This window comes from Stylophora pistillata, unplaced genomic scaffold (genome assembly GCF_964205215.1).
Source record: "Stylophora pistillata unplaced genomic scaffold, jaStyPist1.2 SCAFFOLD_4515, whole genome shotgun sequence".
In the NCBI taxonomy this organism is placed as follows: Eukaryota; Metazoa; Cnidaria; class Anthozoa; order Scleractinia; family Pocilloporidae; genus Stylophora; species Stylophora pistillata.
Window position 1 is genome coordinate 1 of NW_028290937.1, and position 13,958 is coordinate 13,958.

At 39.6% G+C, this 13,958-nt stretch overlaps 3 protein-coding genes across 3 annotated transcripts; 1 reads left to right on the forward strand and 2 right to left on the reverse strand.

Annotated features, from left to right (window-relative positions):
• Positions 1-7: 7 nt before the first annotated feature.
• Positions 8-4,419, reverse strand: LOC111338243 (TNF receptor-associated factor 4). Its single transcript, XM_088746766.1, is given in 5 exon segments — positions 8-807; positions 1,162-1,326; positions 2,956-3,054; positions 3,586-3,637; positions 4,184-4,419. Coding segments are annotated over 5 exon segments (597 nt in total). The 5' UTR covers positions 4,354-4,419; the 3' UTR covers positions 8-696.
• Positions 4,420-6,029: 1,610 nt separating this feature from the next.
• On the forward strand, positions 6,030-7,714 carry LOC148715582 (SH2 domain-containing adapter protein F-like). The gene is made up of 5 exons (XM_088746767.1): positions 6,030-6,114; positions 6,412-6,467; positions 6,578-6,641; positions 6,919-6,975; positions 7,061-7,714. The coding sequence occupies exons 2-5, from the start codon at positions 6,445-6,447 to the stop codon at positions 7,190-7,192; spliced, it is 276 nt and encodes a 91-aa protein (XP_088602893.1). The 5' UTR covers positions 6,030-6,114; positions 6,412-6,444; the 3' UTR covers positions 7,193-7,714.
• An 814-nt stretch (positions 7,715-8,528) lies between these two features.
• On the reverse strand, positions 8,529-13,601 carry LOC148715583 (gamma-aminobutyric acid type B receptor subunit 2-like; the record flags this gene model as incomplete). Its single annotated transcript, XM_088746765.1, has 10 exons — positions 8,529-8,654; positions 9,281-9,457; positions 10,296-10,628; positions 10,953-11,075; positions 11,448-11,552; positions 12,017-12,149; positions 12,544-12,694; positions 12,951-13,034; positions 13,137-13,200; positions 13,350-13,601. Coding segments are annotated over 9 exons (1,380 nt in total), but the record flags the coding sequence as incomplete, so codon positions are not given.
• Positions 13,602-13,958: the final 357 nt, after the last annotated feature.

Sequence of the window (13,958 nt, forward strand, 5' to 3'; positions counted from 1 at the left end):
TCTCTCGCGCGTGAGGCTAGAGTGATCTGTTCCTCGCGCGAGGAAACTGGTACGAGCCACCTTAAGTACAGTAGAGGTCATGTCAGTTGTTGGCCTGACTTAAAATAAAATGAAGTGGAACCGAAAGACTGTCTCGACCTTGACGTCCGTACAAGTTCACTTGAAGAAGTCGCCTGTACCAGGGAATCGTGACGAGTTCCCGTTCTCGCTGGCGAGTTGCTCTACCGAGCTAGTTTCCCCCGTTATTATTGAGCCGTCTGCGAGAGTTCAGTTCGCATGCGAAAAATGTATCGTCACATGTATGAGTCCCGAAACTGAGTTCAGCTACAAATCATAAAAAATGTTCCCTATTATTCTAAGGCATTTTCCCTGCACAGTTTAACTGAACAAGCTTCCTTGTAGGGATTGTTATAGCGTAATGCCAAAGTGGATTGTTTTCCCACCATGGAGCTACCTAGATTACACTGAAATTCTGGCAGCCAGGCTTAGTCATGGCAGGGGTAATGACCTTGACGTCCGTTGACTGAAACCAGGAAAATTTTCCAAAACAATATTCCACGTTCTCTGCAATGGTGAGAATGGAACGCCTTCCATTGCTCCCATAAAACAGGACTGGGCTATCAGTGTTTCATATAAAGCAATACTATGTCCCATGCGGGCTGTTTGTATGAACTTTCAATTTGTCTGTCGTTAGAATTAATTACGGTCACTGAGAAAATTAAATGTTACCTTTTCTCGTGGAATATTCCTCAAACCACAATTGTTGTTACATTGAACTGGAAACTGTTGACAGACGTCATGATGTTCCTGAAGAAAATCGTAATGACGTCTTTACAGCATAAGTAAATTTAAAATTCGTACCATCTTATCAAAATATGACCAATACAGACAGGCCGTATTAACGAAATTGCTGGAGTAAAATGCGTACATTTTTAGCAGCAAGGAATCAAAGTTTAATAACCAAGCATTTACGCTCAACCGTTGTAAGATGTTTCTGTATGACAATTTTCTCTCGACTGAGAAAAATTGTCTCGAGCTCTACAAAATTTTGACAATAAAGATTAGAAATCATCACCACTTTTTCCAGTTTGGATAAAAAGCAAAAGTTGTGGAGGTTCCCCTTCTAGAAGCTATATAAAGAATAGATTTACGCTAACAAACCTGCTTGTTTTTAACGATCACTGGTTCTTTACAAAATTCACAATTGTCATTCCTCCAGACACATTCCCTTTTCTTGTGATTGTTCATATCTCGCCTGGTGAGCTTCTCTTTACATCCTGCATTTGGACACTCCACCACTTGGAACAGGCAATCTGATTAATGTTTCTTAAATAAAAATTATCGATATAATAAATTGCAGTTTAATCGTGAACCAATCTGCCACGACAAACGACATAAAACTGTCTAAAGGAGATTGGGAAGACATAATTTAGAGCCCAATAATCGGTCAACTGACAGTTGAATGACATTTTTAGTATCTAAGCAAATAGATGTGAAATTAAAGTGTGATGTGTCGGTAGTCATGATATGTCTAACATAAGTAATAAATAATAAATGTACGTCGACTGACCGATACTCATGGTCACGGACCGATCCTCATGGTCCCGGACCGATACTCATGGTCCCGGACCGACACTCATGGTCCCGGACCGACACTCATGGTCACGGACCGACACTCATGGTCACGGACCGACACTCATGGTCACGGACCGACACTCATGGTCACGGACCGACACTCATGGTCACGGACCGACACTCATGGTCACGGACCGACACTCATGGTCACGGACCGACACTCATGGTCCCGGACCGACACTCATGGTCCCGGACCGATACTCATGGTCACGGACCGATAATCATGGTCCCGGACCGATACTCATGGTCACGGACCGATACTCATGGTCACGGACCGATACTCATGGTCCCGGACCGATACTCATGGTCCCGGACCGATACTCATGGTCACGGACCGATACTCATGGTCACGGACCGATACTCATGGTCACGGACCGATACTCATGGTCACGGACCGATACTCATGGTCACGGACCGATACTCATGGTCCCGGACCGATACTCATGGTCACGGACCGATACTCATGGTCACGGACCGATACTCATGGTCACGGACCGATACTCATGGTCACGGACCGATACTCATGGTCACGGACCGATACTCATGGTCACGGACCGATACTCATGGTCCCGGACCGATACTCATGGTCACGGACCGATACTCATGGTCCCGGACCGATACTCATCGTCACGGACCGATACTCATGGTTCCGGACCGATACTCATGGTCCCGGACCGATACTCATGGTCACGGACCGATACTCATGGTCTTAAAATAAGTGAGGAGAATTTGCTACCTTTCTATAATCAAGAAATGGATAGATATTCTAGTTTTCTCGGATAAGGACGAATAAACCGTGGGCCCCGTCTCCTGCAGGGTTAGGGGTAGGAGACGTTAATTTCCCACGCACGAGATTACTGTGTTGTGGATGTTCTCCCCTGATGTGGGATGGGTGGGAATTGGCCCTGAAAAGCCCCCATGGGGAGTGGTCGACTAACGTATGTATGCATGTATGTATGTATGTACTAAAGTAAGCACCTATCAAAGGAGATCAAACTCGAAGAAACTGTTCCCGCTGTATCAAACTGCCAACCATGCCTCCACAGAATACAAATACTAAAATAACACCACTGTCCAGTCCAGACAGTGACAATTGTACAAGGAACTGTCTTGTCGAGCCCTACCAGTAGTCTTCATCTGCTTCCTATAACCTTTTATCTGGTTGCCTTGGTGATTAAGAGTAACAGCAATAAGTGCAACGCTTGCTTATTATTCAGGAGACAAAGTAAAATGTTTGAGACAATTGCAAAAATTTGTGATTGACAGTAGATGATGTGATGGAGAGTAACCTGATTGTGGATACAACATAAATATTTATACCTGCACCGCACGAAGTTCTCCCGTCCAAGGACACCCGACATAGGAACATTTCACTGTAAGATCCAGAATTTTACGATGACAAGCGGCATCTGGAAATATCTGTCAACACAGACACAGACATCAAAAATATTTAAGGTCAGTAACACTAATAAAGTATCAGCCGGTTACATCGATGTCAAGATAATTGTGGTTAAAAATCATGATTTTATATACATAAACGACGACATGAAGGACTTATGCTAAGGTAGGAACAGAGCGAGATCTTGAGCGGGAAAAAAAGGAGAAGAAAGAAATGCCCCTAACTTTGGCTGGAAGTAATAAAATGAACTAGCAGTATTTAAATGGACTGGCAGTAGTAAAATGAAATTAAAGTGCAGTTACTGTAATTAAAGGTGAGTTTTGAAAAGCCATCGGTGATCGGAGAATTCTCCGGCTCACTCAGAATTCTAGAGCTAAAATTCTATGGCCGGTGCATATTTTCTTAGTCAGACATGGGGTCCATAAGCAGTTTTCTCCCCTCGTAATAAACGCTATTCTCCTTTTTATGGAATCCTGAATAATTACAGTAGGTGGAACATCGACACATTAGTTTGCGTGACCAGCAACTAACAAGACATGCGCTATTATTACCTTGTCACGCGACAGGTGTTCTCTGTCAATTGGACATTTCGGAGAATGGTTCCTGAGGTACGGGAAAATGCAAAAACAAACAAACAGTCAAAAGCAAAAGGTTAAAAATATTTTACCCCATGTATCATGAGCTTTCATGTCTTCGCTTCTGTTTGTCCATAGTTAATCGATTAACTATGGTTTGTCGCTAAGCCATATTTACTGTTGCGTACTAAACCCACTGTGGTAAAGTTTGCATACGAAAATACAAATCATTTTGTGGTGATTCAATCTAACCGAAACAAACTACAAGAACCACATTTTTTCGGTAAGTTTGTCCGATTTTGCTTATTGCTTATACATTTGACTACTAAATGATAACGCAGCTACCAATTATTAGGTAAAGTGTATCATAGTTCTCGGTCGCTAATCGGTTTGTTTTGCTGTCCGCCCGATAAAGCTAGCCAACAGATAATTTCAGCCAAAGAAAACTTAAATACCCCTTGGAAAGTGATTCATCCGGTCAAGTTGTTATTCAGCTTTCCAGCAAACAAAGCTTTGGTGAAAGCTGATCGTTCTATAACTTGTTACAGCATTCGATTAAATAATCCGTCCTTACCTCAACAAGCTCTCTATGCAGATCTTACAAAGTCTGTGGCCACATCCTAAAATCTGTATGGGATCTTTTATTGTTAATTGACATACGGGACATTCAAAATCGTCAGGAACTTCACTTGTAAACTCGAACTCATAGCCGCCTAGTTCTGGAACATTCTGGCCAGCCGCCATTGTGATTTGGGTTTCCAAACGAAAGCGGAGGAGATAATCAGTACGTCTTGCGTGACGACCAGAGGAACAAACCTAATTCCCAGACTCTCTAAGACTCTAGGTAAGCCTTTTGATAATTAATGTTCGTGAGGCAAAAGATGCATTAACAAATCAGTGAATAATAACAGAGGTGGGAGAAGAAAAAGCACTGCATAAAGTCAATATGTTCTGTGCACTAACTGGCTCAGCGTGCAGGATCGAAGGGAAACAGGAAAATTTGAATTTTCCAAAGACAACGAATTCAGAAAATGCGTAGAATACTATGCCCTGTGAAGAATAATACCCGGGAGTAAAGTGTACAATATTAAAAGCTAAAACACTTCTAAAGACCTGCAGGAGCGTTGTAAGCATTTAAAGTAATTGAATTTGTACCTGGTATTCAGGTTTTTATTGTGAAAAGGGTGAGTCTTTCACTTTGCCATTCACTGTCTACCATAATTTACAACGTTGGGGCGTAGCACACCCCCAGGCTACATCAAGAAAGATTCTTATATTTAATATTTAAATGTTAAGGTCTGTTTATGCACTGCTGTTCCAAAGGGAGTAGGCGAAAAGAACTTTTTTAGTTGAATTTTTTGCTTAGAGCGAGTATGCCAAGGAAAACACCCCAGATTAGGGGATGTGTCTTAAATCGCCCTTAAATTGAATTAGTTTTTCCAAGACAAGTTTCACTGTAATTCATAAATCCAGCAGTAATAGCCTTTACTTGCTTAGCTGGCAGAAAAGTAGCCACGAACATTATAAATATAAAGTAAGGCAGATAAGCATGTACATGTCTTAAGATGGTGAAGATTATTTCCAACTGCATTACAATAGAACAACCTGACCTTTTAGTCATAAGACACATTGTTCCGTTCTGAAAAACACTGATCCGCTGGAACAAACGAACGCCAGTGTTCATCATTTGTACCGCTTCAGTCTGTGACAACTTAAAAACCTACAGAATCAAAGCAATCCATAAATACCACTTCAGATGTGATTTGCAAGTGAAGACATATATGAGCTGTAGAACTCCTACTAATGTATTGCTATAAATTTCTCTTCCCTTTCCTTTCCTTTCCTTTGGCGCCTGACAGCTTTGAATGGGAACCGTAATTTCTTAAACAGGGATTATTTTTGATAATGTTCTTCACTGCTTGTCGCACTTCCCTAATTTTCCAGCGATAAAGAATCGGGTTTAGGGTTGAGTTTAAATTACCCAATGTCCCTGTAAATTGCCTTAAAAACAAAATTAATGAAGATTTTCTCTGTAAGTAAACAAAAACTCCACTACTCCGTGAGGCGGATAGCAAGCGACTGAAGCCAACTGCAGCCGCAGTGCGCCGGCAACTGCCTTCCTGTGTCGCGACACGTTTGGTGGAGTTTCATGAGGAATTATTGGGTTATGTGGATGAAGTACAGTCTGTACCTACGTTTGATGATGGCGGTGGAAGAGTGAAGAAGATCCAGGTATAACAGAAGACGGATATCAATAAGCAAAGAGGAATCGCTGCACCATAATAAGATCAGATAATTCTAAAAGTTTATCGCAGAGTTAAGAATGCATACGAACCAAATTATCACTGTAGCAACAACTGTACGCTTTAAAGAGACAACTAGCTTGTATTTTTTCATTTACATGCATGAAAAAAATGGTCCCTGATGTGGCCTTGGTATAGCTAACCTGTTTATCCTCACAGAGGTACCCCGGATGGACGAAGTGTCAGGAATAGGGAAAGAGAGGTGAGCTAAGGAGGCATTTAGTCGGATTTCCCGGAATACAAAGACATTCGATACGATGAGTCAAAAGCAAATCATACAATTATATACTATTTTCGCATTTTAATTTGAAGAGTACTTGCTATCTGGAAATCCTCATTTACTGATAAATTACATTCTGATATAAACTGCCGAATGAATAAAATCTGTTTTCATTTTCGACTTTGGAATAACTTTGGGCACTTTGAGAGTTATAATTACTGATGTAAGACATCGAGTATACGTGCGCACAAAATTGATAACCAAAATGCTTTCTCCTAGGAGGATAATTCTTCACTGACTTTGATACATGACATGGACAGCTCCCAAGCTGAGATGTAAGCAACTACGATAATTTTGTTAATCGCCTTGGCTTTAAAATGCTATCCGCGCTTGTCCTGATATATATGATCGAGGAAGTATTCCTTTTTTTTTTTTCTCATTTTAGGTTGCTGAAGAAAAGGCCCGGAGTTTATATTTTGCGCAAAAGTAAAACTATACAGTCAACAATGGTAAGAAGTACGTCCTTTTACGCGTTCTTGATAAAACTGGCTTACGAGAAACCCTCTCACGGACTGCGAGCAAAAAGAACCACAATGAAGAAAAACCAGTTTTTACTCGCCAGCTTCCGCCTTTCCTTCGATCAACATATAGCCGATGGGAATGCTCTTTTGATTGTAAAAGATATATCATTATACTATTATATCCATAATAACCGAGTGATAAATCCACTTGATTGATGGTTCAAATAAAGATCTCTCACTACATTTTCGTCTTGCTATTGTGTAGGTTTTATCGGTTGGTACTAGTGGTAAAGTAATGCACTATCGGATACTTCATGACGAGGTAAGGAAGCCTATGATGGTTATTGTCTTGGTAAGTTGCTGTGTAACAAGCTTTTGATCTGTTTCTTTTATATTTTCTTTTACAGGAACAAGGGTATTCTCTCGGAGAACGCGGAACCCCAAGATTTCCCGATATACAAGACTTGTTAAACCATTACTCTTCGTTTGATCTCCCTTTGCATGATTTGAAACTGACCATGGAAGGCAATTACAAATAGAAATTGGCAAAATCCTTCTGCGAGTATAAAACAAGATATCTTTATGTATTGCTCTAATAATGATCAAAAGCAGCCAATGTAATATGGGAAGCGTTTGCTTTCATCAAGGAACGCTCATCAACACTTATGTTGTCGTAATAGAGCTGACTGACCACTTACTTCACAAACAGGTCCGTAAGTTCATTGCAACAGCACAGTAGTAAAAATGGCAGCAGTCTCGAATAATAGGTGCGCAATCGTACATGTGTCTACTGCTAAGGTCACATCGTTCCTTTGCTCAAGGATTGCAAGAACTTTCTATAGTTAATTCTAGATAGTTCGCGCCTTGGACGAAGTGTAGGAACTGTTCCTCTAAGACTATCTGTAGGAATATCCGCGTGGTGCGAACTTTTCAATATGATACCTACATGGCGGGTTTCGTAAAATGAAACTTTGGACACCTCCATGAAATCCATTCCCTAAAATAAAATGGTTGAATAACTTGAATAGGTTGGATCCAAATAAATTCTTAGCAAAAGTCAATCTTTTGAAATCGTATGTCATGTAAAAATTCAGTATCACATCGCGGTTCCCGTCTAATGGAGCGTTCGTGACATCAGTACATTCTTCGACACTAGAATAACCCCAACAGAAATAAGCATTTCTAAAACACAATTTAATTTTGGTTTAATTTCGACGAAAATTTTCATTGAAACGTTTCAATCGATATAGAACGTCTTGTAGATTAAGCTTACTAGTTCCCATAGCGCTGTAAGTGATCACCGAGATTTATATTCACAATTTGATTGCGATTCTCGAAGAGAAAAAGTTTTGTATAATGCTTGTCAAAACTGCATGAACTTGAAAGTAGCCCTGATTTGGAGAAACATTTGTTCAGTTCTGCTACAGTTAAATTGATCTACGGGTACACCTTGTTTTGTTTTCCGGCCTCGTTCCTCTTCGAAAGGTATGGCGGTCTCTATTTCATTGCATGTCCAGGCGGTTCACAAAGTAACCCACTACAGTCACAAATCGGCCGAAGAAAGACACAATTGTAATAACTATTAATATTTGTGAGTTGTCGTGTAATTTGTTAGGCATTGCAAAGATTATAGTTTGACGATCCGCTAACGACATTGTAAATAATATAACAAACGTTCAAACACCTCGAAAAGAAAAAACACTTTTAACGTATAGCTTGGTGTCTACTTGCCCAAGAATAGTTGACAAGAAAAAGCGATGGCATCCCCTATCTACTGAAACCACCATTATTCGGCAAACTTAAGCAGAAAACTTCAATTTTTTACTAGGGTCTTTTGTCGTGTCTTCATTACCGTAAAAAACGTTTTCTGAGATGTTCTTTTCTTCCATTTATTTTATTTACTTTCAGGTATACATAGGAAATAGGTTGTATTGTTTATTACTATTGCTGAAATGGTATTCTCGAGAAGACAGAGCAAGTACCTCCACGGTGACTTGGTTCCTGAAAATGAAAAAAGTGTGAAAGACCGCATAATTTTTTGTTAAGCGACTATTCTTCCTTTTTAAGTTGAGATATCAACAAACTATATATATTAATTTCAAATGAGTGACCTATCAGTTGCACGTTTGTACCTACTCCCAAGAATATTTTCACCTCCAAAGTGTTTCAAAGTATCCGTTGTTTTTGCGCCAGCTCGAAATTACCCAATCTTGGGTCTACCATGTCGAGGCTTTATTACTGATGAAATTACCAAATTCTAATGAAACAACAACAACAAAACAAAAACAAACAACAACCAACAAACAAAGGAGATTTTTCGTCGTTAACTAACGTTTGTTTGGGTTTTCTTTTCTTTTCATAAATTATAAAGAGAGTTTGTCTTCTTTTGCAATGAAACCTTGCAAAAAGGAAGAAAACACAGCCAAAATGCATAGAGCCATACATGTATCTCATCCATTCTAACCTGCATGCATGTGATCCGCTTTGAAGTGCAGCCATGCCTTAGTTTAGAAAAATTCTCCACACTCTATACAGTTCGATGATTTATAGCTTTACAAACTACTTTAATGACGCAAAAAAGCTTTTTATTGAGCTATAGAGCTTTAAGATTCATACAAAATCCTCACCAAAATTTAAAGATATGTTTAACCAGCATGTGGGGAAAGGGTTTATTTCTCTGCATTATTATTAAGGCTGTTTGCTTTAAGTGATGGATAAATTTTGCTGCTAACAGAGCTGCCAGTAGAGAATGAGCCATTCTTGGAATTGGAGGGGTCACCATTTGTGCGTTTCATCGTAGAAATCTGTCAAATAAACGAATACGTTATTGTAATTAACCCGAGCATATTTCTACTTCTAATCGTTCACCATAAGGCAATTCGAAGTTCTGATTTATTTTAACTTGTCAGAAAAAATTTCTTTGAAACCTTAGGAGTGTGCTCAGCTTCTCGTGGGAAACTAAGTTTGCTTGAAATAAAAGTTGCTGCGCAACTGTGATGGTTAAAAGTTCTCATCATGCCGTGGGAGTAAAGTATAACGAAAGAAAAAAGAAAAGAACACCCTGGATATGCCTCTATCACTGTTTTCAGGTTTCTGAGACTTAAAAATATATTCCAGTCGTACGGCACTGAACGCATAGTATTGTTTTACTAAAGGCTGAAAGTCTCTAAAGAAACTGCGGTGCTGCGTCGATGAGGGTAACGAGGTAATTTGGTTATATCAACTAAGTTGAAATTGTAAATTGGCCACCGTAACCAATAAAAAGCTGACGTTTCGAGCGTCAGAGCGAGTGTTACTATGTTATCCTCAACACTCACAGAAAGCGACATTGAAATAATTTTGATGAATGTAGACCTAGTTAAAAGTAAAAATCACTCGCCCCAGGGTTGGGTTCAAATAATCGCGGAGGCTGAGGTACTCAGGACCCCTCTGTAAGGCAAAAAACCTTTCATGTTCCCAGCTGGTCGTAAGACGGAAGCATATGGCCCCCTGAAGTTGAGGACGGTCTACTTGAAGGTACCACTCACTTGGAGTAAAGTTTATCCAACGCCGTCATGGTAAGAATTCAGTGTAATTTTAAATTTGTTTGCAACTGTAGGATTCACCTTCCCCCGTCGATAGCAAGGCGTGGGAATCCCTTACCTTTGGAACGAAGATCAGGCACTGTGTGATCGTGGTACAGAATATGCACAGTAAAGTGCTCAACAAGTACACTGCATCACTGCGGTTGCTTAGTAGGTTGAGTATCGGAATGATAATGACACAAGGAATGAACACATTGTACACAGCAAAGCCGATTTGTTTGGAGTCATTCAGCGCTGGTATGTGGACTTTTCGAGTTTCCCATGCCAAGTATGTGCAAAATAGGAGAAGAAAGCCTTTGTAACCATACAGCAAGCCTGTCCACAGGCTTTCATATTTTGAAGTGCAGAGGGTCTGGTATGGGTAGAGGGCAATGTCGGCGTCTTGGTCAATCTGAAATATTTAATAATTCAGCTTATATTCGCCTCGTTTATTGCCGGTGCTTCACATCGACAAGAAGAACAAAGCAGATGCAGTAGATTGTATATCTGTTAAAAAAATTTTTTTATGGAACACGTACGAAAGTCATCTTAAAACATGTCAGATTTTAAATATTCGGGCAATACCCCTTCGTCTTGGGCTCATGGCCAATGCTCTACAATTTATGAAATACTCAGATCTTTCAATTTTGCTTAAACTCGTGTTTGGGAAGTTAAAAGGTATCTCATCAAAATGAAAAAATCCTATAATGTATGGAAAGGAATAGACGGGGCCTACCATCCTTGGGAAGGTCTTAGATGTCGTATGCATGGGATCCAATATTTGCCAGGTGGAAAGGATACATGCATCGATCATCAGGAGAAGAATTACTACAATAATCAGCTGGTAATCTTGAATAACCTATGGCAAAAAGATACAACAAACGAGAAATATCGTTAAAAAAAGCGGTTTTTTGAAAATTTGTGTTCTTACTGATCTTCAGGCTGCTGACGGGATCGGTGTTTTTACGTCACGTATTGGAGTAGTGCCAAACACTACCAAATTGGTCATCAGAAATACAGGGTCAAGGACAGGAGTTTTTAGTGCCTTGCTAGAATTCAGAAGGATGCATGATTTTAATCGTCCTCATCATTACGCATTATCATGAATTTTCTTGCCCGGAAGAGGCTCAAAGCATTCTATAACAACCCCTCTACTCGCTAGCTTTACACTTCCTCAATCGTGAGTGTGGGAGAAAATGATTGATCTAAATGAATGATTCCCAATGCTCACCGTTTTCTTAAGTTTGTTCATAAAAATGCGATGAATCCTCCATGTTTTCGAGAATAGAGCGCCAAAAGCCATGGTAAATCCAAATGATGCCGTCCAGGCGCTAGTCTACATCATTTGATATTGTAAATGAATTATAAATAACTCTAATGAGAACTGCCAAATGTTTCACCAAAAGCTACATCCTCACTCTTTTCTTTATATTTAAAAACCTGAGAAAATCAATCTGTTCTCCATCTTTTACTTTCTGGCTTTTGGCATAGGTCACCTCAAGACTGTGTAGTAATAAGCATAAATAATGTCACACTGATGACTTTTTCATTCAGCCGAGCAGTTTCTAAATAACAAAACGATTGTCCAAAGTAAACCGGGCAGATTGCACTGCACTGTTTTTGCTTCACTTACTGCGGTCTCCAGGTAGTCCCAAAAATCTTGTGCTACATCATTAACCAATCGGATGCAAACCTAACACCAACTGAGATTTGGTCATTCGCCTTTTACCGCGCACTAGACTGTTTGCATATTTTGACCGAGGTGTTAATTTCCCACTAGTTCAATATGTAACGCCTCACCTGACACACTCTCTCGTGAGTCTTCTTTGAGACGATTTCAGTGTCAATGCCGAAAAGGATTCCAGAAACGTAAATCAAAACACATCCCACAATGATGATGTTATTCATATTCGGGCTAGACATTCGAATATGCCTGGAAACAAAGATAAGTATTTAGTAAATGACAAAGAGGGGATATTAAACAGTTATTCCACGAGCGGGAGTTGGATAGTTACGGGCCGAGGTGGCTTCATTCATCACATATCCAACAAGCGTGAGAGGAATAATTTTTTTTATTAAAAACGCCTCAAAGTATGGATAAATAAAGAAACTTTTAGCCCCGTTTTAATTTTGAGCTGAGGCGTACACTTACTATAATTGTAGAACATGGTATAATGGCTCATAGCGCATGATGGATAACGGTGTTTTAATTTTCTGTTTGTCTAAATATATGGTTAAGGCAAAATACAACTAGGAGACTTCACGATCTTCTATAAATCTAAAAATGATATCGCCAGTAAGTAAGTAATGTGTTGAGGAGTTCCTACCTGACAGCTCGGTACTTAACGTTGAAGAAGAAGAGCCCTGCAGCAAAGATGATGCCAAGTGCGCACAATCCATCCATGGCAAATACCATGCTCTTTGGAAGGTACCGCGGAACAAAGATTTTTTTAATCGTGCAGGCTGGAACCTTTTCAGCTGGTTTACAGAAATGTGCGAAAAACGTAATTCTCATTCAGTTTCCCTTAGACATTATCTCTAGTATACGCAATCATAAACACATAGTAATTCGTTGAATTGAGGAGCTTAAAAAAGTTTTTGATCACTATTTTCGTTTTCTAAACAAAGTAACCAAGTCATATACCTTGTCCTGAAATTCAGAGAATTAATTGTGTTCTGTGAAATCTAGACCGTCAAAACTTCCCAACAAATTTTAGAGACATCTCAGTAGTACCTTCCCACAGCGCCGTTTGGCTCCTATCGACGACGATGAGTTTCCTTTTCATGTCGTAAGTTCCAATTCGTTTCATCACACCACCTGTAAAGAACCACGGTACGATTATTTTAAAATCATTTTATTTTAGCGATCATCATTGTCATTATCGCTACCCTCATAATCAGACACTAAAGTAGTACATACGTTGACGCTGATCAATGTTAAGCAAGCTGAGCCTGTCAGAGTTCTTGTAAAATTGTACCAAGCCCTTCAAGATGAAACGAAATATGTCAATTACGCCTCTTCAGTGAGAAAAGAATGGCAACAAACTATTTCATTCTCATCATAAGAGTCAATCATTTTGTAATGAATTTTATGCCTTAGTGACCTTTAAAGAAACGAAAAATGCTGACTTACAGACATTCCCTGAAACGATAACCCTTTTGCAATCTTCATGAATGTCTTCCTCATAGCAGTATTTGTGTAGTCGAAATCTTCCAATGACATGTTTCTAGTTTCGTTTTGTTGTTGAAGTGCGGAGATTGACTCGTTCAAAGTAAGTGCTATGGTCCAGACCGCGTCATAAGCAAAGGCGGCATGGCGGCTAGGCTCTTTGTAAGGAGTCTTAGCCAGCTCGGTTTTGTACTCAACTCTGAGTTCTTCAATGTTCTTCAGATAAAGATACAAAAAACAAACGTTAATTTAACTGTAACTCAGTCAGACCAGCAGATTCTTAATATAAACAGCTGATCACATTTATCTGATACAGTTTCATAGAAAAAAAAAGATAAATGGCCTTTTTTTAGGTATAAGTACGCTTCATGGCAGGTCATGATCAGTTAGGCTCTTCAATAAAAAATTATGTAAAGAGGTTCGCAAACATCTTAGAGGTGATAAAATAATGGGATCACATTGTTGTCGCAAATTGTTGGAACAGTTCAAATCGGAACCCTGGCTACCCTTGAAACAATCGAACCCGTCACAACTGACACATTAAAAAGACTTGTATAAACTCGTCTATCAACA

Excerpts from the sequence above, each read along its gene's own strand:
- LOC148715582 (XM_088746767.1), top strand. The coding sequence starts at position 6,445 with ATGGACAGCTCCCAAGCTGAGAT. Across the intron at positions 6,468-6,577 it reads GACAGCTCCCAAGCTGAGAT|GTTGCTGAAGAAAAGGCCCG; the intron begins GTAAGCAACTAC and ends TTCTCATTTTAG. Across the intron at positions 6,642-6,918 it reads AAACTATACAGTCAACAATG|GTTTTATCGGTTGGTACTAG; the intron begins GTAAGAAGTACG and ends GCTATTGTGTAG.